The 25,313-nt window shown below is 43.0% G+C and overlaps 3 protein-coding genes across 5 annotated transcripts; 2 read left to right on the forward strand and 1 right to left on the reverse strand.

The window, feature by feature from the left end:
* Positions 1–646: 646 nt before the first annotated feature.
* Positions 647–5,801, reverse strand: zgc:103759 (U8 snoRNA-decapping enzyme). Of its 3 annotated transcripts, none has more exons than XM_068597720.1 (5): positions 5,675–5,801; positions 3,103–3,234; positions 2,789–2,829; positions 1,099–1,333; positions 647–1,013 (listed from the first exon to the last, which is right to left on the reverse strand). In XM_068597720.1, exons 1-5 carry the CDS (start codon positions 5,768–5,770, stop codon positions 762–764), a joined length of 756 nt encoding a protein of 251 aa, XP_068453821.1. In that variant the 5' UTR covers positions 5,771–5,801; the 3' UTR covers positions 647–761. The 3 variants fall into 3 exon arrangements, with proteins under 3 accessions (XP_068453821.1, XP_068453822.1, XP_068453823.1); XM_068597721.1 differs by lacking the exon at positions 5,675–5,801 and adding an exon at positions 5,187–5,340; XM_068597722.1 differs by lacking the exon at positions 5,675–5,801 and adding an exon at positions 5,174–5,274.
* Positions 5,402–14,848, forward strand: LOC137800491 (glutathione synthetase-like). The gene is made up of 13 exons (XM_068597718.1): positions 5,402–5,577; positions 6,687–6,819; positions 8,043–8,188; positions 9,591–9,666; positions 10,172–10,311; positions 10,980–11,096; positions 11,272–11,352; positions 11,521–11,598; positions 11,727–11,790; positions 13,062–13,256; positions 13,353–13,434; positions 13,552–13,741; positions 14,185–14,848. The coding sequence occupies exons 2-13, from the start codon at positions 6,688–6,690 to the stop codon at positions 14,306–14,308; spliced, it is 1,425 nt and encodes a 474-aa protein (XP_068453819.1). The 5' UTR covers positions 5,402–5,577; position 6,687; the 3' UTR covers positions 14,309–14,848.
* A 1,006-nt stretch (positions 14,849–15,854) lies between these two features.
* LOC137800492 (glutathione synthetase-like) lies at positions 15,855–24,170 on the forward strand. The gene is made up of 12 exons (XM_068597719.1): positions 15,855–15,986; positions 16,201–16,346; positions 16,951–17,026; positions 17,853–17,992; positions 19,295–19,411; positions 21,245–21,325; positions 21,490–21,567; positions 21,696–21,765; positions 22,353–22,547; positions 22,644–22,725; positions 22,843–23,032; positions 23,489–24,170. The coding sequence occupies exons 1-12, from the start codon at positions 15,855–15,857 to the stop codon at positions 23,610–23,612; spliced, it is 1,431 nt and encodes a 476-aa protein (XP_068453820.1). The 3' UTR covers positions 23,613–24,170.
* The last annotated feature ends 1,143 nt before the right edge of the window (positions 24,171–25,313 follow it).

Here is a 25,313-nt window from a genome sequence, read left to right on the forward strand (position 1 = left end):
TTTTTTTTCACACTGAACGTACGTGTGATGGATCAAATATAAACCGTGTTTTGCATTTATTCTATGCAACACGTCGGGTTGATTCACCTGCAACCACAACAACAAACTAAAGCTCGTCCGGTGTGCACCAACAGTCGGTGTGATGAACGTGAGGCGGCGTCGTGTCTCTGCTCTCTGCCGGGGCTGTATTGCCCGGGAACGAGGTTAGGAACATCTGGTGCAGGCGTATACGTGCACCCGGGGTGCACTTAAAAGGGAATCAAATCTTCGCCCGCAGGCCGTATACCATGTCACGGGTGGAATTAATCCTTGGATAGCACGGGGGGGCGGAGGGGGGATGGAACCGAGCGGCACAGAGACAGACCTCCAGCTGATCGAGAAGGAACGCCGCCCACTTCTGATCTTGGTTCGCTGTGGAACCACCACGAGGTGCACGAGCGTTACCGTACGAGGAAGCGCAGTAGCGCCGGGGCTCATATGGCTAATTGTTGCCAAATGCATTTTGTATTTGAAAGAGTGTGACGTGCATCTAAATCCCCGCTGGAATCATCAAACAGTAATAAAAGAAGGAATGTTGAAGGAATGCTTTCACCTCGTATGACGTTGTTTTTCAGCAATGGAAGTTAAATGACGGGGATAAAAGATGGAATGTCAAGTAGAGTTTTATTTGCATTAATGGTGGAGCAAAAGATGGCGACGCACAAAACTGCTGCAACGCGTCTGTGTGTGAGCGGATGTGCCGGCCGGGTGCAGGTGGCGTTTCAAAACGGCTTCTTCTCCGCGTCCGCCGGCGCCGGCGAGAGGGCGGCCCGCAGCTCGTCTGCGGCGCTCGCCTGGATCTGCAGCGCACGTGCAATGGCGTCGCGCAGCTCCTCCGGGGCGACCAGGTGGAGGCGCAGCAGGGAGGCGGTCAGCTGGAAGCGGGCGTTGCCGACGAACGAGTGCGACAGGAATGGAGCGAGGCCTCCTCCGTCTTCCATGGTGTAGAGAGGGACTCGGATCATCCCGAGGACCTGGGGAGGGGAGAGAGACACAAGGTGAAGAGGAACAGGAGATCAGATTAAAGACGGCACTCGGTCCTTGTAGCGCACGCACTACCTCCTGTCCGTAATCTGTTGCCGTGGTCACGGCGGCTCTCTCCAACTCCCTAATCTGCTCCTCCTCCATCTTCTTTGCGTAGAAGTGAGTGATAAGACGGGGGGAGGACGAGGGGGAAGCGGGACCATAGCAGGAGTTCAAGTGATCTTCCTCCTGAATAGAAAGGGACACGCCCAGCTCCTCCGACAGTTCCCTCTTGAGCCCCGCCTCCAGGGACTCCGCCGGGTCCACGATCCTGAGGCGTGGGAGTGGAGGGGTCAGAGGTCGGGACCAGAGATGAGAGTAGACAAACGATGGCAGCTGCATTGCTTCTCAGAGACTCCTTACATTTTAAAACTCACGAGTCGGCTGAGCTATCGAGTACAGATCAACGTTAGTGACTCTACTTCTCTCTTGATTTATTCCCTTAGTAAACATTGTAAACATGAGTTTGAGTCCCAATCTCTAGTTTCATGTCTTCTTTAATAAATCATGATTTTCATTTCGTAAAATATGGTCATTTAGAGTCAAACAGACCATAAAGCAGAGGAGGATTTAGGGCGGGGCTACAAGGTGCAGCAACCAGAGATACCGTAGATACGGCGTCTCCACGTCACTCCACCGCAGTCAAAATATGGAAACATCTTTTCATGGGTTGCAATAAAAACAAGATGTTTAAATGTTTTATTTGGCCGGCACCATGTTGAATTATGGCCGTAGACATGTTATTGTTTTTCGCAGCCAATGAACAGAAGTTACCATATCTGGTATACTGAAAAGTGACGTAGAGACGCCGTATACCTGGTATATCTGGTAACGACAGCAACCTGTCAATCACAGTAAGCCCGCCCTAAATGACCATAATTTACTAAATGAACATCATGCTGTATTGAAGAAGACTTGAGACATGAACTCATGTTTAAAATGTTTACTTTGGGAATAAATTGATAGAGAAGTAGAGCCATTTTCTATCAAAAGTCCTCTCTAAAAATCACATTGGCTTTTTGTCGAAGGGGAACCAGTGTGAGGCTAACTTCATCCCTTTAGGACTCCATTACCACAGTGCAGCTGAGGCTGATGGGAATGTAAGTATGTAAAATGTGATGACATTAATCCGGAAGGGAAACCACAAATGTCTGAAGCAATGACCATGATGCATCTAATCAAATGTTCTTCTATACTAACTGCAAACCCAGTATTAGTAAATGTAATATACTGTATATGATAAGTAGTGCACATACATTGGGATAGTGTTGCTTCTGTGTATTCTTTTGCATATGTCATAGTTTTTCTTCTTACATAATTTTGCCGCGTTGGCGAATTTCTGGCAACTACTACTGTAAAATCGCAGACACAAAAATCACAAGTGATTCATATTAAGCTGCATACTAATAAAGCAGTGTGTGTCTGGCGGTGACGGTTCTTTTTAGTGTATTTTTAAATGTTTTTTAAAGCAAGATGAAAGGAGTCTTACACAAGAACCTGTCAAGCGTATTTTCTCATTCGTTCACTTCCGCCTTGTTGTTTGAGTGCTCCAGTGACAATGGGTGAATGTTTGATCTGCGCTGCGCAGGTTAATATCTGTTTGATGGGGCACGTCTGAGAAGAATAGGAGAGACTAAGAAACCTGCTCGATATGTACCTGTGCTGATAAAAGGAAAGAAATCACAATTTAAAAAAAAAAAAAAACACAACACTGGGAAAGACTCACCCTCCAGGGAAACCCAGCAACCCGTCAAAGCGCATTTGCATCTGTGGGAAGTGACAGAGGCACGCACACACACACACACACACACACACACACACACACACACAAACACACACACACACACACACAGAGGTAGATATGCTGACACACAAACAGGAGTGGGGTTTTCTATGCAAATAACTAGAAACATTGTACATCACTACTTGTGCATGCAGGGGTTCTTGGTCATTCCCATCCAGACATGTGCATGGACATGTGCACACACACACACAACCACACACACACACACACACACACACACACTGACTCTTCCTCACCAGTACGATATGCCGGATGGGGAGGCTCCCAAACAGCTGAGTGTCCGTGTCACAGTAGAGCATCACGTGACACGCGTGCGTGCAGCTCGGGCACGCCAGCGCCTCGGCCCTTGACAGCTGTCCGCTCGCCATCTACGACCACATGGGGAAAAAAAACAACAGTGTAAAGTTTTACAGTCACAGTTCAGTGCTTGCTCATCACTCTGCACACTCCCCTTGTCATGTGCTGTGAATGTGACATCTAGTTAGATACACTTGATCTCTCTGTGTAATCCCACCCCCTCCTTCATATGCTGGGTTAACGGACCTGACTGTGGGCTTGTATGCATTAAAGCTTGTGGAAGGCTGTGTTGAACCAGGAAGCTCACAGGAAGGACCGTGAGACTTGTATAAATAATGCAACAGCGCCCTCTGCTGGCGTGGAGTGGGCTGACAACTGGGGAATCTCTAATCTCTAATATATATATTAGGGGTGGGCACGACAACGCGTTAACGCAAGATTAATCTGTCAGTCCTTTGACGGTGTTAACTATTTGATCATGCGTTAACTGCATGTTGGTTTTTTTTGCATGTTTTTTTTTTTTTTGCATTGGGAGGGGCTTATCACTTTAAATCTCTCCATAGTTCAGACCTAGCGTCTCACGGCTCTCCCTGTTCTGCCCGTATGTCGTCAATCAAACATGAAAAATAAATAAATAAGATCAACGCCATGAACTCTTTACAGCGGCGCCGGCACTGCTTTCACTTTACTGGCGATTCGTGTTGATGCGCGCGCGCCGCCGCAGCCTCGCCAACAGGCAGCGTAACGAAGTGAGTCTGACGTAAAGCACGTATTGTTCTGTAGCTTCTGTTCTCAACAAGCAGCGGAGCTGCCGCGAGCCGCTTCACACGCGCTCACAGGCAGAATAATACACCACAAGTACCGGCGGGTTCCGCGTCCAGACTGAAAGTTAATCGCGCATGCGCAAAGCTCCTGACCCCGCGGTCTGATCCATGCAGAGCACTTTAAAGCAGCATCACTTCTGGATCTTTACTCTTCTCTCAAAGAGGAGAACTTTCCTCACATCACAAGATGTTCAGTGCACTTGTTCAAGACAACACAGACTGGACTTTTCTCACTTAGGAAGAAAAACTAAACTCAAAATATGAAAAGCACTTATTGCTTTTGTATAAAGTGAATCAGTTGCTGGTCTTTAACATCTTTAAGGTAAGCAACAGACTGAACATGGACCAAAGAAGGAGTGGTTTGTCCCTCACAGGGACCCTTACTACAGTACCGTACAGTAGTGTTAAATATATATATATATATATATATATATATATATATATATATATATATATATACATATATATATATATATATATATATATATATATATATAGAGAGAGAGAGAGAGAGAGAGAGAGAGAGAGAGAGAGAGAGAGAGAGAGAGAGAGAGAGAGAGAGAGAGATATTTATAAACGACATATGTATGTATGTTAACTTGTTGTTGCTCCAGATTGCTGTTATATTGTTTTGGTAACATTACTTTAAAATAAAAGCTGCAATACACTTGTTTTTTACTTCATTGTTGAATTTGGCGCATGATGTGATTAATCGCAGAAAAATCATGCAATTAATATATATATATATATATATATATATATATATATATATATATATATATATATATAGGTATATATATGTATATATATATTTATGTATGTATTTACATACATATACACATATATATGTATATGTGAATATATACATATATATATACATATACATATATATATATTATATATATATATATATATATATATATATATATATATATATATATATATATATATATATATATATATATATATATATATATATATACAATGCCTAAACTACACAACTACACTTGTTTTGACGCATGTCCTCATAAAGTTACGGTTAGCTAACATTACTTTTCTCGGTAACATTTAACAGCTAAAAAGTTAGTTTAACATTTCTCATCATTTTCCCGGATATTTTTTCTGTTTTTATGTGATGTTGCAGTTTAGAACAAACCCGATGATAAATAATGAATCTCTGTATCACCTCAGCACGTTACCTGACACAGAAACGGCTCTTTTCACAAATAAATGGAGTCTTCCTTGTTTCTTCCCAGTTGAACGTATGCCTCATTCTTCGGTCCCAACACTTTCAGTTTCAGGGGGCGGACCGGACGTCTACCGTTTCTTTTTTTTTTGGTGACGTTCTGAGCACTGATTGGCTGAACAAAGTCCGACTAGCCAATAGCAGCCACGCTTCCTGACTAATAAGCACCGGAGGTCCGCTTATGTATCGGATGATGACTTATACACTTACAGTTACATTACAGGTGGTTAAGTTGCACAGTTCACTTTGAAAGGGGATTTTATCTGGCGAGGCGAACCGACACGTCGTCCTTGTGAGACCCGTCGAGCGGAACACACGGACCGAAAACAGCTGCTCGCGTGAAGGTAGATACCGTTAGCTGCAGACGACCACCAGACTACCGAGCAGCAGCCGCACGTTTCTGCCGGACGGTGTCGGCCCGTATGCCGGGTATACGTATACCTGAGACGTTATCGTCCTGGTTGGTGGAGCTGCCAAGTCTTCTCTTTGTAGTGACCCGGCGCTCAAGCACAGGCGAGACACAGGAAGCGACCTCATGCACCGGTTCTGTTAGTTTGTTCATTTACTGATGTTCTCTTCACTGTAGTTATGTCGAATTTATGCCTTTTTTTCAGTTTATTTGTAACGTATTTTGAGAAACACCTGTGCTACATACATACATGTATGTAGCACAGGTACACGTATGTATGTATGTATATATGTGTGTGTGTGTGTGTGTGTGTGTGTGTGTGTGTGTGTGTGTGTGTGTATATATATATATATATATATATATATATATATATATATATATATATATATATATATGTGTGTGTGTGTGTGTGTGTGTGTGTGTGTGTGTGTGTGTGTGTGTGTGGTTATGCATAAGTTATTATTATCAGTGTAGTTACAGTAGTATTAATTCAGTTGTAATATAGCCTATATAGTTTTGAACAGGTAGATTAAACTAATATACAGGTTGTGAACTCTAAAACACAGAGTTGGACGTGTTATGATTTCCAGTGTGGAAATCTGCTGAGTCATGCCAAGCAGCACTTCTAATTCAAAATACAAGATGTTTTTCATATGCACAGATAATAGACAGTTATTCGATACAATGACTAGCTTATTTTGCTCGGTCCTTCTAACACAGAACTACAATAAACCTAAGGTAAAAAAAGTTTTAAAAAAAATAAAGCACAAAATATCAAATATATAATATTATTGCCATGATAAAATATGGTGTTATAACCAAGTATTTTTTGGGGGGGTGAGCTGGTGTGTGTGTGTGTGTATGTGTGTGCGTGCGTGCGTGCGCACATGCGTGTGCGTGTGTGTGTTTTAGGGGTGGTGGAGTGAGCTGGAGTAGTTCAGCAGCCCGATGGCCTGCGGATAGAAACTGTTTGTCAGTCTCGTGGTTCTGAACCTCAGACTCCTGTATATTAATGTGCTATGTCTGTCATATTTCACCAATCAGAATGGCCAAGGTGATGCCAGACGAGATCATGATGGATGCTGCGCTGATAGAGGCCTTGGCGGAGGTGGCAAAAGATGCAGCCTTCCTGCAGGGTATCGTCATGAGGACTCAAGAGTCCTGCAACTCGTCAGAGGTAGGAACTAGGGATGTCACGAGAACCAATACTTACGGTACCTTTCGATACTAAAATGTCAAAACACAGACGATGCCTTTTTTTTTTTCGAGGTACTGTAGGTACCGTGAGCGCCGATGCCAGCCGTTGGCCTCTGGAACTGATGGGGGCGGTATACGCTTCAGTGGTCCAGTCGATGTTTACGTTCAGAAAACAAAGAAGGCAACTGTTGCGATCGTCCCACCGCGAGTTGTTGACAAGAAAGGGTCGCGTAATTTACTTTGACGAGCGCTTTTACATCACTCCGCGAGCAAAATCCCCTTTCGCGCGAGCAAAAGTTCCTCTCGTGTCCCTCTCGCGCGAGCAAAACATTTGTTGTTGACAGTAAGTGGGATGACCCAGTCACCATCAGCATCCGCCAGTTTAGAGACCCTATCTGCAGAATTCAATTGGATGGCAGTGGATAGCCATAATTAAAGAATTATCATGGTCAAACTGATCACCTGCTTTGTGTAAGAGCTTGTTGTCTCGGGTGCATTTGCAAATACGGTCATGTAATTCGAGTAAAAAAACAAGTAGTTTAGTGATGCAAGCACACACATGCTTTCTTATTGGCTCTTCTAAAAACATAGATTACCTTTGAACCCCTAGTGAAGATGAATCAGAGAACAGCTGACCTGTGTAAGGGTTAGAAAATCATTCACAACCACCGTAGATATCATTTGTTAACACCTAACTATTAGATTAGTCAACAGAACCATTGTGCATTCCACAGGAAGCAGCGGTTATTTAGATATCAGATAAGTCAATAATGTTTTTTTTGTGGAGCGGGGACTAACTCGTTTAACCAAAATCATTTATAGCACGCTAAATACACAACCGGTAGTTAAGCAGTTACGTATGAGGTCATTCTTCAATAAAAGACGTGCCTCTGCTTTGTCAGTGCTTGAATTGCTAAAAAGAAAAACCAATAGACATGAACATGTTTTTCTGTGATGTGTAGGGAGCCACGGCCAGAAGGCATGATTCTATACCGGCGGGTTGTTAAGCCTTTGCAGTTAAAACGGGCGTGTTCAACAGGCTTCAGGCCACAGGATTTGTGGCAGATCTTTATCGTGGCCCTCTCTAGACCACGTGCTTGTTTTCCTTCCTCCCTTGCCAATGCCGCTTCCATCGCTTGTGTTCAGTGATGTGTGAGCATTCTTCTCTCGCACTTCACAACTTGTGTTTGTGTTTTGTTCCAGCTGGTGACGTACGCGCCGTTCACGCTCTTCCCCACGCCTGTGCCCAAAGCCGTGTACCTCCAGTCTCTGGCGGTGCAAACGCACTACAACACGCTGGTGGACAAGATCAGCCAGGATCAAGACTTTCTGCAGGAGGCTCTCGCGAGGTAATCAGAATCAACTTTAATGGCCGTGTAAATTTGCACACACATGGAATTTCTCTTTGTTTTTCGTACTTATATACAAAAGATGAATATAAAAGACATTAAGAAAACAGAACAACAGTAAACGGTGGTCTAGATGATGCAGATAGCGCAGGTGGCGGTGTCTGATTAATTGTTCACCTGACTGACAGCCAGTGGGAAGAAGATGTTGGTCTGGTGCTTTTGGCGTACAGGGCTCTGTAGCGCCCACCAGAGGGGAGGGGTTGGAACAGCTTGTTTCCAAGGTGTGAGGGGTCTGCAGTGATCTTTAAAGCCCGTTACCTGACTCTGGAGGTGTACGAGTCCAGGATGGAGGGCAGGCTGGAACCAATGGTTGTCTCTGCAGACCTGACAATCCGTTGCAGTCTGGCTCTGTCTCTGTCGATTGTTGGCCGATCCAAACCACACGGTGATGGAAGAGCAGAGGACAGACTGGATTACGGCTGCGACAACCAATCGATAAAATCAATGATTAAAAAACTTGGCAACGAATTTCATTATCAATTCGTTGTGTCGCGCAATTATTACGCCACTCGATAAGTCGCGGAGATGATTGAGTATTGAACAAAAAAAAGTTGAGTTGAGCGCAGCAGACAGGAAGTCCAGGAGGATCTGGTGCAGCCCGTTGTATCCTCTCGTATGAGGCTTTCTACACTAACTTAGCAGCTAGGCTAACCGTTGTCATTAGCTCGCTTTCTAGTGATTCATTCCCCGTGTTTGAGCCGCGCTGTTGGGTTAGATAACGTCTTATTGAAACCATGTGTCTTCATTGTGAAGTACCACGGGGGCTTCAAGAGAAGTAATGTGTGAATGTCTCCTCTGAGGTGCAGAACGCCAAACTGCGTCCAACAGTCCGATATAGATAGATAGATACTTTATTAATCCCCAAGGGGAAATTTGTTATAATATTAATATATAATGTGGCTTCATGACATGCAGAGGAAGTTTTGCTTGGATTTGTGGTTCAATGTCTAATTGATAACCTTTGTTTAGAAAAAGTGCAGTCTGTAAGTTATTCATTGATACCTTGAGTGGTCCTGAAGTCCAATGTCATCTCCACTGTTTTGGGCTTGTTCAGCTCCAGGTGGTTCTGACCAGCTGTTCAACCTCCCGTCTGTACGCAGACTCGTCACCGTTCCTTATGAGGCCGATGACCTGTTGTGTCATCTGCGAACTTCATGAGTTTTAACAATCGGGTCGTCAGAGGTGCAGTCGTTGTGTAGAGGGAGTGCATAAAATGTGGCTACACACAGTGTGGCCACATTTTATGCAAAGACAATACTTCCACTCAAGAGCACAACATAGTTGCATTCTCTCATGCAACATTCGGATGAAGTGTTGTAACATGACATTTTTTTGTTTTCAGCACCATTGAAGTGGACGATTTCACCGCGAGGTTGTTCAGGATCCACCAACAAATCCTGAAGGAAGGAAGGGCTCAGGTATGTCGGCCATTTTGAAAAAAATAATCATATCTAACGTTAGACTAAGTAACATTTTAGCTAGAGAGCAGCAAAAGCTTAATGTTTCACCCTTCTTTTATGGCCCCCTTACAAGGTCCCGACAGCCTGCAAATATTTATTTCATATCATTCATTTATTATTACACTTCATACAGTCTTGTTAAAGCCAAAGTTAAACCCACCACGCTGACCTCCCGCGTAGCAGAGGCTGAGTGGCCATCCGTGATGATACTGCAACAACTGGCCAGGCAGAGTACAATGTAGTTGGCCGTGGCAGAACGCGAGATTAGCCGCGGACAGACACAGAGGTGCACTGTCACTCGGAGATGCACGCGATGGAATGATCCTCCAGGGGGAGACCACACTAGGACTCAAGTTGTGAGCCCACACATAGCAGCCTGCACTGAATGTTCAGCAGTGGGCCTTCGCCGTTGCCTTTTCGTGATCCACGTAGTTTGAGCTGGGATTCTTTGCCTTCCTTCCAGTCCATCGTTTTGGGTCTCAATCGGTCCGACTACATGCTGGACCAAGGGCAGGACGGGTCGTCGTCTCTGAAGCAGATAGAAATCAACACCATTGCTGCCAGTTTTGGAGGCCTCTCGTCACGCACGCCAGATCTTCACCGGTAAGACACTCATTACCATATCACCCATCGTTCTAAGTGTGATTAAGACAAAAACATGTTTTTTTTTTCAAAAAGAAAAACTAAAAACTATACTCAACAGTTAACAAACTAGCAACAACATGAACAAAAAAGACGCTAACTACACTTAGAGTTCTGGTACGTCCGCTAGTCACCGAATGCAGTCCACAAACTCCTCAACTCCTCTAAAGGAGAAAATAGACCAGAGGCCCAAACTGGTGTTGCATGTGCTGCTCAATCCAGATGTGCTTTTTTTGGTACGTTTTATGTTGGATAACCATCTTAAAATAATACAAATCGTAGCAGAGTATTTCTCCAAACCTTTTAAACGTGCCTGGTGGCCTCTTTAAGCAGCTACATTTCCGGTTGTTAATCTTATCAGTAATTACAAAAAAATATTAAAATCTTTTTTTCTTCAGTTAAGTTGAATAAATAGCTGACAGACAGTTAAATAAAGACTTTGATACCACTTTTTGTAGCACTTAGATGGCACTTACCTATAGCAATGTGTAGCTTGGCTCTCTTGTATGAATTGTACTTTCTTAATTCTTGTTGTTCTACGTTTGTATTCATGGTTGAATGCACTTATTGTAAGTCGCTTTGGATAAAAGCGTCGGGTAAATGAAAGTATTCTTCCTCTTACCCGACAGACACATCCTTAAGGTGGCTGGGAAGCTGGAGGAGAGCCAGCGGATCCTCGACAACAACCCTGCCAATGGTTTGGCTGGGGCTATTGCCAAAGCCTGGGAGCTCTATGGATCAGAACAGTTAATTTTTTTCAACTTTGCCCAGCCCTAATTTATAAATATACATAGTTTATAGTTTGAAACTGGTCAAATGTTCTGTATGTATTTTTTTTTCTCGTAAACTTTAAACACTTAATCTATTGTTCAATTTGAAAAAAAGAAATTCAGCGGTGAGAGCTGTCGTTTGTCATTACAGAGCAGTCGTCATGTTCCTGGTGGAGGAGAACCAAAGGAACATCTTTGACCAACGTTACATAGAGAATGAGCTGTGGAAGAGGTACGTGTAGTAGGAGGGAGCGGTTTGGAAAGCAGCAAGCCGTTCCCCAACAACTTCAGGCCACGATGGGTGAACATGTAAACACTGCAAACCGGACAAACTGGAATATGTCGATTCAGGTATTTGGCACATATTGCTAACAGGTACACTCTTGTCAATCTGTTTCAGAAACATTCCCACGATAAGAAAGCGCTTCGACAATGTTAGTGAAACAGGGACCCTCGATCAGGACAAGAAGCTTTTTGTGTAAGTCTGTTCCTGTCAGTTCAGACTGAATAACACATGTTAGACAACAGGTTATTCATACAGCTCTTGATTAGATATAATTTGGACCAATCATACTTACTGTGCATTCATTTCACTCCCTTTTTCAGTGATGGCCACGAGGTTGCAGTGGTGTACTTCAGGAATGGCTACATGCCTCCCATTTCCGAACAGGTCCTCCCTTTAAATCTTTATTACAAGTTTTACTTGCATACATTGGCAGAAATGTAATATAAGCTACAATGCTGGCTTAGAATGACCCGGTTATACCTACATAGGGAGCAGGTTCTTTCTTCTTCTTTTTTTACATGACCTAAAGGCAACAGTAGTACTCCGACACGCTTGGAAAGGGAGGGACAAGCCTCCAGTTAATCTGCAACCTCACCACTAGGTGTCACTAGATCCTACACACTGCTCCTGTAATGAATCATCACATCATGATGAGCCTCCATGTTGGCACACAGTCAAAACAGCTTGAAATCACATCACAATGTATTCTGAGTGCCCATAAGCTACTGCTCGGACACACTGTGTAGTTCTTCTATTGTTCTTGAGTTTATAGCAGCTCTCATAGTGTGACTGTGTTCAGTGCTCTACTTCCTTCCATCACTATTGTCGGCACAGTCTCACGTTTCCTCCACCCCCCAGTTAAAGAAACCAAACGTCTCCATGCTCTGGTCCGTTTAGTCAGGTAGTGTTGACCAAGACGGAGCAAACACACTTCAGGCATTCTGTCTAAAAACAGCTCGAAGACTTCAAATAGAAGTTTTTGCATTTTGTGCAGTCAGTTTGTGTATCCAGTTTTAAAGCCTTAAAGGGGCTTTTACAGTCTGAACGGCATACAACGTCATCTCACTTTATTCATAAGCTCAAAGGCTTATAAGATATGAATATTTACAAAACGTAAAGATTGTGAAAACGCAGATCTGCGTCAGTTGTTATGGAAGGGATAAGTAGCCAAATATCAGTAATTACAAAAAAAGCCTTAAGAGGGCTTTTACAATCCAAACAGCATACAACATCATCTCACTTCATTCATCAGCTCGAAGGCTTATTACTGTATCACACGCCGCTGTGAAGGATTTCAACAGCATGGCGACATTCGTCGTATAATTTTTTTAAGATTCTTTTTTGTTTTAACCTATATTAGATGAGATGCAGGGAGAGGGGACGACATGCAGCCAAGGGCGGAGGCTCACATTCAAACTTATTTCTCATAACTATCACAAAGTTTACAGCCAATCTAAGATAACAGTGTACGTTGGATTTCAAAAAGGATGTTTTTCATGTCACTAAAATAATTAGTGTGAAGTATAAATGAAATGCATTGAGTTGTCGCACCAGGCCTCTTATCGCAGGTCTGAATCCAGTGGTACAGAATCTTTGGCCAGTCAAAGTGCACTGGGTGGATCACATTGTGTGTGTGTTTTTTATTATCATTGTAGGCTTGGGACGCTCGTCTCCTGATGGAGCGCTCTCTGGCCGTGAAGTGTCCCGATATCAGCACTCACCTGGTTGGAACCAAGAAGGTCCAGCAGGAGCTCGCCAGACCCGGAGTCCTGGAGCGGTTCTTCCCCGACCAGCCCCGAGTAGTGGAGCAGATCAGAGCGACCTTCGCTGGCCTCTACACGCTAGACATGGTGAGAAAATAACACAGTCACATGTTCAGGGAGCCGCGATGTTGTTTTTTTATGATCGTGAGGTAAAATGACTTCATTCGTCTTCGTCGTCTTTAGGGACCAGAGGGTGACAAAACAGTAGCAATGGCTTTGGCAGATCCGGACCGGTTCGTCCTGAAGCCCCAGCGAGAAGGAGGAGGTAAAGTAAAAAAAAAAAATACAAATACCACATTGGCATCCATTCCTAGAGAGTTTGAAACGACATCGCTGTACTGGCCGCATGCAACCAGCTTCTCACCCGCCATCGTCTTCCCAGGGAACAACTTCTATGGATCAGAGATCTGCCGCGTCCTGCAGGGGGCGAAGGGGAGCAAGGAGAGGACGGCCTACATTCTGATGGACAAAATCCACCCCACCCCGGTCCAGAACTACCTGCTGAGACGGGACGCCCCTCTCAAAGTCAGCAACTGTCTCAGTGAGCTGGGAGTGTTTGGAGCATATGTCAGGTGTGTGTCATCAACACTTCATGTGTGTGTGTGTATATATATATATATATATATATATTTACACCCATAGACTTCTATAGGGACAGTTATACTCAGTCTTTTTGGTTCCTCACAGTTCATTTAGTTTGTTCGCCCTCTGGTGTCCAATCCTGTAAAGAACAACTCAAAGTATAAACCCCTCTGTGCATGCTCAGACCTTGAGCTACAGTGCCAAGCGCAAGGACAAACAAAGCTTTTATAAAGGCGGATCAGATCCACTCCTGGACCAAATTAGAGCCAAACTGAAGCTCCTCTCCGCTGCCCCCTAGTGGCCAACATAAGCCAATGTTGCAGTTTTTAACCACAGCATAAACTATAACCAAAACCAAGAGAGTACACTTTCAATCTTGCCGAGTCGACGCAAAAGCCTTTCTGATCGTCCAGCTCTGGTTGTTTCCTCTCAGGCACGGTAAAGACATGGTGATGAACGAGTGCGCGGGCCATCTGCTGAGGACCAAGAGTTCTGAGCACGAGGACGGAGGCGTGGCAGCGGGGGTGGCCGTGCTCGACAACCCTCTCCTCGTCTGAGAAATCACCCTCCTCTTTTTTTGTTTTCGTTCTAAGAGGGAACGACACCCATGTTTTTTATTTTTGGTATCATGATTCAAACTGAAGTCGATATCTCTCACTTTTGATATATTAAAAAAAGAAGCCTCACTGTCGTTCTTTTTGGACCAGTCTTTAAAGTACTGTTTTATTTATAACTTGCCTTGACAGCAGCCCAACATCAACATAAACGGGGCTACTGTTACATTTCTGACTATGTAGCGGGGAAATGGATCTTATTGTGTATTCTTTCTTTTTTTTGAAGTAAATTGTTGATTTGCTTCACTTTGACTGTTTAAACTTTTTGCAGATCAGGTTTGCTCTGGATATTTACTGTACGCACAGATCTTGACCCCAAAAAAGATGTTAAAAAAGTAGAAAGGTGAAGACGAAGGTGAATAGATGACAGTTATCTTGACTGCTTGAAGTTTGGAATAGAAGAAGAGAAGCTGCTTTTTGTGGTTCCCCATCAACCGATTGCCTTTATTATAACTGTTTTTACCACAGACACTAATAAAATATTTGTACCATGCATACAGATTGTGTGAAAATGTTTCCTACTGTAAATGAATAGCCTCTAGACATGTATACCGCGACATATCAAGTGATGCATTGTTTAGCATACCCCTCCAACAGATGGTCCTGGTATGTGACATCTCGTTACAATTGATGTCTTGACCCCCTCAGCCACTGGCTGTTGTCCCTGCAGGTGTGCAGGTGGGCATGGCAGAGGGGGGGTCATCAGGAGAGCGGGACACCTGCACGTCAGCAGAAATGAGGTAAAAGGCCCTCAGGGTTGGTGCTGCTCTCACTCTCTCCGCTCTGTAGCAACAGTTGGTTTGGTGTCGGGATCACGGTTTGCCTTGTTGTGCAAGTTAATAAATCCTGTTTTGTGCTCGTGAGACCGGTCGAGTGGAACACACAGACTGGAGACAGCTGCTCGCGTGAAGGTAGTTTAAACATGTTTGATGTACTCATATGTTTATGGATTTTTCTGTCTATTTGTAAAGTATTTTGAGAAACTCCTATGCTACATACATACACGTATGTGTGTATGTATGTATATATACACACATATGTATATCTGTATGTATGTATGTATGTATGTATGTGTATTTATGTATATATGTAAGTATTTGTATTTATGCATGTATGTGTATTTGTATTTATGTATGTATGTGTATTTGTATGTGTGTGTGTGTGTGTGTGTGTGTGTGTGTGTGTGTATTTATATATTAGGGCTGGGTAAAGTTGAAAAAAATAACTGATTAATCGCATGATTTTTCTGCGATACATCGCATTATGCGCTAAATTTAATGATGAAGTAAAAACTAGTGCATTGCACACTTTTATTGAAAAAAAAGTATACAGGCTGCGTAATCTAAAACACAAAGTTGGACACAGAGTCAATGTGTGGAGTAACGACTCCCACTTTGACTGGCGAGTGTAGAAATCTGCGGAGTCAGGCCAAGCAGCACTTCTCATTATGTCTCTAAAGTGCTATGTGTGTCATATTTCACCAATCAGAATGGCCCAGGCGATGCCAGATGAGATCATGATGGATGCTGCGCTGATAGAGGACTTGGCAGAGGTGGCAAAAGATGCAGCCTTCCTGCAGGGTATCGTCATGAGGACCCCAGAGTTGTGCAACTCGTCAAAGGTAGGAAGTAAAAAAAAAACAGAATTGACCTTATGATGATATCATCCATTACATTATAAATGAAAAGGGTTTCCAGGCATTGGCATCTGCCAGTTTAAAGACCCTATCTGCATAATTCAATTGGATGGCAGTGGATTGCCATAAGTAAAGCGAGTGAGTGAATGTGTTGCATTCTTCTCACACTTCACAACTTTGTGTTTGTGTTTTGTTCCAGCTGGTGGTGTACATGCCTTTCACGCTCTTCCCCACGCCTGTGCCCAAAGCCGCGTACCTCCAGTCTCTGGCGGTGCAGACGTGCTTCAACACGCTGGTGGACAAGATCAGCCAGGATCAAGACTTTCTGCAAGAGGCTCTAGCGAGGTAGCCACGTGAACCAACCGGACTGGTGGCATTCGTAGTAGTTTGTGTGTAGTTTTGTAGGAATGTGCGTAGCCACATTACACACACAACACCCCATAATGACACAGTAAAAAAAGTTTGGGGGAATTTTTTGCAAATCTATTAAAAATAAAGAACGGAAATATAACATGTACATAAGTATTCAACAGACAACAAAAGAATGGATTCGGGACAACTCCGTGAATGTCCTCGAGTGGTCCAGCCAGAGCCCTGACTTCAACCCGATCTCCGGAGAGATCTGAAAGACTTGAGGCTGTAATTGCTGCCAAAGGTGCTTCAACAAAGTATTGAGCAAAGACTGTGACTACTTATGTACATGTAATATTTTTGTTCTTTATTTTGATTAGATTAGCAAAAAATTCCCAAATCTTTTTTTTACTTTGTCATTATAAGGTGTCTTGTGCAGAATGCTGTGGAAAAACATGAATTTAATCCATTTTGTAATAAGGCTGTAACATAACAAAATGTGGAAAGTGAAGCGCTGTGGATACTTTGCCGATGCACTCTAGGTGCATTAACTCATGCAACATTTGGATGAAGTGTTTTAACAGAGTGACATTTTTAGCACCATTGAAGTGGACGATTTCACCGCGAGGTTGTTCAGGATCCACCAGCAAATCCTGAAAGAAGGAAGGGCTCAGGTATGTCGCCATTTTGAAAACCAGCATGTGGCAATTCCTCATATCTGACCATCACGTTGTATCAGTATTAGTGGCTGCGGTGATCTGCTTTCCTTTGCATACCTTTTAAACCAGGTTATAGATTGGATATGGCCGCTCAATTCATGCTCAATGTTGAGCTTAGATCTGTATTCTGATGAGAGACGCAACAGCAGAAAAGACCTCACGGAGATCTCCTAAAAATCGGCTTTGGGCAAAATGCATGATATATGTACTGCATGCGCGTATGTATCATGTACTATATATGTGTACTGTATATATATGTATGTATGTGTAGCTGATCGACTCAGACGATAGGCGTAGTAGAAAATCCACCGCTCGCCACTGCAGTAATAATATGTATGGTGTACCAATAACACCATCATATAATTATGCATGCTTTCAAAACATCCCTAGGTTTCCTAAGCGCTAAATAAACTTCATGAACAGCACGGCCTGCAGCGGCTTTCACGATGTTCTCCGCATCGCCGACACAAAGCTGTGATCCACTCTGTGATCCGGTCAGTGCTCTTGGCGATCTCTGAGAACTCTCTCTCTATAAAACTAATCGAACTCATATCGCTCCTTCATCAATGGGATCTCTGAGGATGGGAGCTGGCATTTTTGTCCGGAGTGGCTAGCTTATCTAGTGAAGTGAGCCTGCACCGGAGCGGGGTCAAGTTTTTGGATGAGTTGCTATGGTGGGAACTTGCTTCGTGGAACCGAAAAGCCTGACCTGTGTAATCTTATCCCCGGTAGGGGAAACACTGCACGTAGTTTGAGCTGGGATTCTTTGCCTTCCTTCCAGTCCATCGTGTTGGGTCTCAATCGGTCCGACTACATGCTGGACCAGGGAGAGGACGGGTCGTTGGCTCTGAAGCAGATAGAAATCAACACCATTGCTGCCGGTTTGTCAGGTCGCGCCTCACGCATGCCAGATGTTCACCGGTAAGACAGTCATTACCATATCACCCATCGTTCTAAGTGTTATTAAGACAACATTATTTTTTATATTTTTTATAGCTGGTGATAAAAAACATGTTATTCTCTGGTGATCAGAATTTTTCATCTAAATGGATCACACATTCAAAAGTGATCGCTGTCTTGACACAAATGCTGACTAATACAAAAAAAAAATGCATCTGCTAATTGCAGATTATGGTCCACCGACTCAACAGAATCAGATGCATGCTCTATAGCGGTGGTTTTCAAATGGAGGCTACTTGAGATTTAAAAAATATATACATTTAAAATTAGCATCAATGCTAAAATCCTTTTAAAATAGTTATTTAATAAATATTAAATATAAGCTTAAGTTCTTAAACTGAATTGTATATGTTCTATATTAAATCAGACACTGATAGCACAGTGCTGTGTTTTACATTGTTTGGGCGACTGTGGCTCAGTGGTTAGCGTGCCCATTTCAGAAGATCATTGGTTCGATCCCCGGCTCTGCTAGCCCATGTTGTGTCCTTGAGCCAGACACTTAACCCTGAATTGATCCCTGTTGCTGTGTCCACAGTGTCTAGAAAAAATGGAAGTCGCTTTGGATACAAGCGTCAGCTAAATTGTATGTAATGTTTTTTTCCACCAATAATGCTTTGGGCAGGGGCAGGCAATTTATTGTGGGAACGTTGTGGAGGGCCGAACCAATAGGCTGAACTTAATTCAATTAACTCAATATTAAGAATATTTACGCTATAAAAAAACCCTGTAAATTATATGGTTTTGAGCTGCTACTGGTAAGAATCCATGTAACAATAAGGCTATGAAAGTATGTCAATAATGTAACTACATTTTTTTAAGACACCTTTTAAACCTTACCCTAAATATGTATGTTATGTTGCTTTAAATGAGAAATATAGACCAGAGGCCGAAACTGGTCTTGCGTGCTGTCATCTCGATGCGCTGCTCAACCCCCCGGCCAGATCCGGATGTGCGTCCAGACCTCTTTTTTGTACACGTTGTGAAACTTTTTTTTTTTTTGGGGAAAACCATGTCAAAATAATACAAATCATAGCGCCGTATTTTTAAAAAAATGTTTTAAACGTGTCTTGAGGGAAACTTTAACTTTCTCATGAGGTATTGCGGCTCCTTGAGGCAGAGATATTTCCGGTTGTTAATAAAACGTCCGCCTCCTGCATATTTTTTCTTTAGTTAAGATGAAGAAATAGCCGACAGATGATTGAATAAAGAAAGGAATAGCTGTGATTTTCCTTTACCATAAGTATTTTTCCTCTTGCCTGACAGACACATCCTTAAGGTGGCTGGAAAGCTGGAGGTGAGCCAGCGGATCCTAGACAACAACGCTAATAATGGTTTGGTTGGGGCTATTGCCAAAGCCCGGGAGCTCTATGGATCAGAGAGGTAGGAACTAACGTACTTAGGAAACGGCATGTCCTTGCAGTATGGATGTTCTGACTTTACTCCAACAATGTTCCATCTATTTATCCCAAGATCTAGTGCTGGATGAATGTATTCGCTTTACAAAGAGTCTCAAGTAAAAACAGCTTTCTGGTGGAATATATAATCCCACCAATAGCTTAAAGTGACAGTAGATCAAGTCTGTGTTGGAGAATACGATATGTGCTAATGTTGGTTTACCAATGGTCTGCATTATATATGGAAAAACATAGGCACATATGTGCAAGAGTTTGTCTAATACTAGTATCAGAAATGCCTCTGATGCATCCCACAGCTAGTTAATGTCAGCCGTTAGCAGCCACTAAATATTGACGCTAACAGCTACCAGTAAAAAAGTTAATGTGGCGAGGATTGGTTACTAGATGGTACGATGCAATGAGGCAGAGACGTGGTTCCAGTACAAAACAACAATCTTTATTTTAACGATAGGATTAATACAGCTATGGATAATCTATACTAATAAAATAAAAGTAAAATAGTAAAATAAAAAAGGGCGGGAAATGGCCAGTGGCAAGAGATGGACCAGAGCCGGTGAGGGTCCCCAAAAATAAAAGTAAATACCCCAATCACACTTGTCCTCTATCACACAGCCACACGTGAGGGTCCAGACCGGGGGTAACCTAACACACACACCACACCAAGGGGGACCCCAACACCCAGAGGCACACCTCTCACCACTTGGTCAGCCGCACCTAGCAAATCAAAAGAAAAACAAACAACAAAAAACAAAAGACAAATAAGTAACGGGATCCATTGTTCGTGTTTCTGCTCTGGCTTTTAAAAACAGCTATAATATGCTATGAAACCGGAAATGCGAGACTCAGAAAGGACGTGGTTGGCGGACCAATCACAGTCTTGCGGGCTGCGAACGGCTCGCGTGGCTTTGACGGCGAGTCAGAAATTTTGGGTGACGCACGCAGGCACGCAAAATAGCTGATTTGACTACGCAAGGGGGTCCATGCGTGTCTTGCGTGCTTGCGTCTCTGCGTAAAACCCGAGTATAAATCAGCCTTAATTAAGAGGGTGAGCCGAAGCCCAGCGAATGACGCTCCCTTCTGCTACATTCACAGCTAAAGACGGATATAGGATTGAAGAACATTTGGCTGAAGAGGTCCGCAAAAATGAGCATTTCTATAACCCGTCTTTGACAGAGTATAAGGACACGCAGATGGAGGTGAATTCCTGGAGGGAGATATCGGTGAACGTCGATGTGCAGGTCGACTCTAAACGGTCGTTGCGCCACCTACTGGTCTGGAGTATGGAAAACGCACGGGAACTATAAACCAAAACGAGTCCGTCGATCTGACTGCGTGGCCGGCCACAGTTGTAGTTGCATATATATAATTCGCCCTTTACAGTAGCGGAGGTTTCATTGAGTTACATAATGGTGGGTTCAAGCTCCAAACCGTATTGGCAAAGGTCAATTATCATGATATGTTGAAATGTGATATCTTAAACTGAAGGTTTGTACTTCTACTAAACTTGATTAAATCCAGTTGTTTGAAGGCAATGTAAAATGGATATTACAGAGTTAATTGTGTGTTTGTCTCTTCAACTTTTTTTTTTTTTTTTAACCCACTGGTATTTTTAGTGTCAGCCAGACCTGATTCTGAGTCGATTAAGACAGCGATGTATTTAGAAATTCAGTATAATTTACTATCGGTAGAAAGTAGTCAATCAAAAAAACAATTGCCAGTTTTCTGAACTACTCCGAGTAACCAAATGTGCAGCATAATGTGTACGGGCAGCGGTGAGAGCTGTCGTTTGTCATTACAGAGCAGTCGTCATGTTCCTGGTGGAGGAGAACCAAAGGAACATCTTTGACCAACGTTGCTTAGAGAATGAGCTGTGGAAGAGGTACGTGTAGCAGGAGGGAGCGGTTTGGAAAGCAGCAAGCCGTTCCCCAACAACTTCACGGCCGGGTGTGTAAATGCTGCAAACCAACCGGACCAACTGGAATATGTGGATTCAGGTATTTTGCACATATTTGTAACAGGTACACTCTTGTCAATCTGTTTCAGGAACATTCCCACGATAAGAAAGCACTTTAACAATGTTAGTGAAACAGGGACCCTCGATCAGGACAAGAAGCTTTTTGTGTAAGTCTGTTCCTGTCAGTTCAGACTGAATAACACATGTTAGACAACAGGTTATTCATACAGCTCTTGATTAGATGTAATTTGGACCAATCATACTTACTGTGCATTCATTTCACTCCCTTTTTCAGTGATGGCCACGAGGTTGCAGTGGTGTACTTCAGGATTGGCTACATGCCCCAGAACTACATTTCTGAACAGGTCCTCCCTTTAAATCTTTCTAACAAAAATTACCAAAAAAAGCCTTAAGAGGGCTTTTACAATCTGAACAGCAAATAACATCATCTCACTTCATTCATAAGCTCGAAGGCTTATTACTGTATCACACGCCGCTGTGAAGGATTTTACTGCTTTAGAAAGTTCAGCAGCATGCCGACGTATTTTTTATTTTTTTTTACCTTATATTAGATAAGATGCAGGGAGAGGGGACGACATGCAGCAAAGGGCCAATACTCAGCTTCAAACCAACAATCATTTTATTCTTCCTTATAACTATCACAAAGTTTACAGCAAAACAATGCAGCATTTACGTCACAAAGTAAACTACCAACGGTGCACATATTTAGTCGGGGCAGCACAATGTCACTTTGTATTGACATTTTTTGGACGCTGACTTGACTGGAGCCGCCTGCCTGCGATAACAGTGTACGTTGGATTCCTAAAAGGATGTTTTTAATGTCACTAAAGGCCTCGTATCGCAGGTCTGAATCCAGTGGTACAGAATCTTTGGCCAGTCAAAGTGCACTGGGTGGATCACATTGTGTGTGTGTTTTTTATTATCATTGTAGGCTTGGGACGCTCGTCTCCTAATGGAGCGCTCTCTGGCCGTGAAGTGTCCCGATATCAGCACTCACCTGGTTGGAACCAAGAAGGTCCAGCAGGAGCTCGCCAGACCCGGAGTCCTGGAGCGGTTCTTCCCCGACCAGCCCCGAGTAGTGGAGCAGATCAGAGCGACCTTCGCTGGCCTCTACACGCTAGACATGGTGAGAAAATAACACAGTCACATGTTCAGGGAGCCGCGATGTTGTTTTTTTATGGCCGTGAGGTAAAATGACTTCATTCGTCTTCATCGTCTTTAGGGACCAGAGGGTGACAAAACAGTAGCAATGGCTTTGGCAGATCCGGACCGGTTCGTCCTGAAGCCCCAGCGAGAAGGAGGAGGTAAAGTAAAAAAAAAAAATACAAATGCCACATTGGCCTCCATTCCTAGAGAGTTTGAAACGACATCGCTGTACTGGCCGCACGCAACCAGCTTCTCACCCGCCATCGTCTTCCCAGGGAACAACTTCTATGGATCAGAGATCTGCCGCGTCCTGCAGGGGGCGAAGGGGAGCAAGGAGAGGACGGCCTACATTCTGATGGACAAAATCCACCCCACCCCGGTCCAGAACTACCTGCTGAGACATGACGGCCCTCTCAAAGTCAGCAACTGTCTCAGTGAGCTGGGAGTGTTTGGAGCATATGTCAGGTGTGTGTCATCAACACTTCATTTACACAGAACGTGCAGTCTGTTGTCAATACCGTAAACTATTTTACATAACACAACAGAGCTCACTTAGATTAAAAATCTACTTCTCCCTGAGAACTATATGTTTTGAACAACGTGTTTTCTATTTATTGGCGTATCGTTTACTGACTGCTTGATAGTGCATATAATTTTGATCACTTTGAAACTGTTTTGAGGCGAAAGTTTGATTTTGCAGGAGGATTCCGAGGTTTTGTAAATGCTGCTTAATGATGAGGTTTTGTTTTTGTGTTTATTTGAGAAAAAAGGGTAACCGTTTCAAGAAATGTGTCGTAGCAATCAAGGAACAACTGTAACCACAGCATAAACTATAACCAAAACCAAGAGAGTACACTTTCAATCCTGCCGAGTCGACGCAAAAGCCTTTCTGATCGTCCAGCTCTGGTTGTTTCCTCTCAGGCACGGTAAAGACATGGTGATGAACGAGTGCGTGGGCCATCTGCTGAGGACCAAGAGTTCTGAGCACGAGGACGGAGGCGTGTCAGCGGGGGTGGCCATGCTCGACAACCCTCTCCTCGTCTGAGACATCGCCCTCCTCTTTTTTCGTTTCTTCCTCCAACAAACAAACGCACAAGTATACAAAGGATTGTGTGTGACATTCGCCCTCGTCAGCGGTTCCAAGAGGGAACGACACCCATGTTTGTTTGTTTTTTTGGTATCATGGTTCAAACTGAAGCCGATGTCTCTCACTTTTGATATATTAAAAAAAGAAGCCTCACTGTCGTTCTTTTTGGACCAGTCTTTAAAGTACTGTTTTATTCATAACTTGCCTTGACAGCAGCCCAACATCAACATAAACGGGGCTACTGTTACATTTCTGACTATGTAGCGGGGAAAATGGATCTTATTGTGTATTCTTTCTTTTTTTTTGAAGTAAATTGTTGATTTGCTTCACTTTGACTGTTTAAACGTTTTGCAGATCAGGTTTGCTCTGGATATTTACTGTACGCACAGCTCTTGACCCAAAAAAAGATGTTAAAAAAGTAGAAAGGTGAAGACGAAGGTGAATAGATGACAGTTATCTTGACTGCTTGAAGTTTGGAAGAGAAGAAGAGAAGCTGCTTTTTGTGGTTCCCCATCAACCGATTGCCTTTATTATAACTGTTTATAGCAGCTGAGTGCTGCTTGTTTTTACAATTGAGACGAGAAACTAATAAAAGATTTGTACCATGCACACAGATTCTGTGAAATTTCTCTAGTGTAAATGAATTCTTTTGTTTTGTACATATACAGGTATGTATAGTGTTTTTCATATTTCTTCTCTTTCTTATAATATATATTTATATATACACTATGTTTCTTATAGTGTGTTTTTATTTTCAAAACTGACTCAGCCCTGCAGAAAAAATTCCAATGTGTCTGGACTGTTGGTCTCGGAACAAATGGCAAAATAAAAACCTTGAACTTTGAACCCTTTCGGACACGTCAGCATCGGCTTCACTCGGCAGAACCGGAGGTTGCCGGCTGGTTTACTTGGGCTCAGGCCAACATGGTGTAGTTTGTTTCACATAAGCCGTTGCATACTTTATTGCAAACTAAATTATAAAATGCCTTTCATTTGTTCAGATCAGCTTTCTGAAAAAAAAAAATGTGCGTATCCTATTTCTGCAAAAATCCAAAATCTAAAAATCTTATTGGCTTTTTGTCGAAGGGGAACCAGTGTGAGGCTAACTTCATCCCTATTACCACAGTGCAGCTGAGGCTGATGGGAATGTTAAGTATGTAAAATGTGATGACATCAATCCTGGAGGGAAACCACGAACGTCTGAAGCAATGACCATGATGCATCTACAGCATCCTCAGCTCTTTGCTGTTTATTTGTGACGGTCAACTGGAAGAGACGTTCCAAATGACGCGCATTATTGCACGTATTGTATTCCTGGAAGTATAAAAGGGTGCAAACGTTCATCTATACCACATCACCCACAAATATTGATAGGAAGCAAAGTCCAGATAGTCCTCATCACATTTGATTTACATTTAGCCGACGCATTTGAGTTGTATAGTTATAAACAGGTAATAGCAATGAAATGTCAAGAATTCTTTATTCTTGATCTATAATTTCATAATTACAACAAACTATAGTTGTTGTACATATAATATGACTATACATAAAACTTTATAAGCTGTGATATCAAACTTATTGTAAGTCACTTTGGATAAAAGCGTCAGCTAAATGTAATATAACAATAGCTTTTGTGGCTCCAAACACATTTCTTTGTGA

Source organism: Clinocottus analis, unplaced genomic scaffold, assembly GCF_023055335.1.
Source record: "Clinocottus analis isolate CAN_PGR_092001 unplaced genomic scaffold, fCliAna1.0.p SCAF_4, whole genome shotgun sequence".
NCBI classification, from domain to species: Eukaryota; Metazoa; Chordata; class Actinopteri; order Perciformes; family Cottidae; genus Clinocottus; species Clinocottus analis.

Coding starts and splice junctions, on each gene's coding strand:
- zgc:103759 (XM_068597720.1), bottom strand. CDS start 5,770: ATGAGGTCGCTTCCTGTGTCTCGCCTGTGCTTGAGCGCCGGGTCACTA. Junction 1,334..2,788: donor TTGCTGGGTTTCCCTGGAGG/GTGAGTCTTTCC, acceptor CCCACGCCTCAG/GATCGTGGACCCGGCGGAGT. Junction 1,014..1,098: donor CAACAGATTACGGACAGGAG/GTAGTGCGTGCG, acceptor TCCCCTCCCCAG/GTCCTCGGGATGATCCGAGT.
- LOC137800491 (XM_068597718.1), top strand. CDS start 6,688: ATGGCCAAGGTGATGCCAGACGAGATCATGATGGATGCTGCGCTGATA. Junction 11,353..11,520: donor GAGAATGAGCTGTGGAAGAG/GTACGTGTAGTA, acceptor AATCTGTTTCAG/AAACATTCCCACGATAAGAA. Junction 11,599..11,726: donor CAGGACAAGAAGCTTTTTGT/GTAAGTCTGTTC, acceptor TCCCTTTTTCAG/TGATGGCCACGAGGTTGCAG.
- LOC137800492 (XM_068597719.1), top strand. CDS start 15,855: ATGGCCCAGGCGATGCCAGATGAGATCATGATGGATGCTGCGCTGATA. Junction 15,987..16,200: donor AGTTGTGCAACTCGTCAAAG/GTAGGAAGTAAA, acceptor GTTTTGTTCCAG/CTGGTGGTGTACATGCCTTT. Junction 23,033..23,488: donor GTGTTTGGAGCATATGTCAG/GTGTGTGTCATC, acceptor GTTTCCTCTCAG/GCACGGTAAAGACATGGTGA.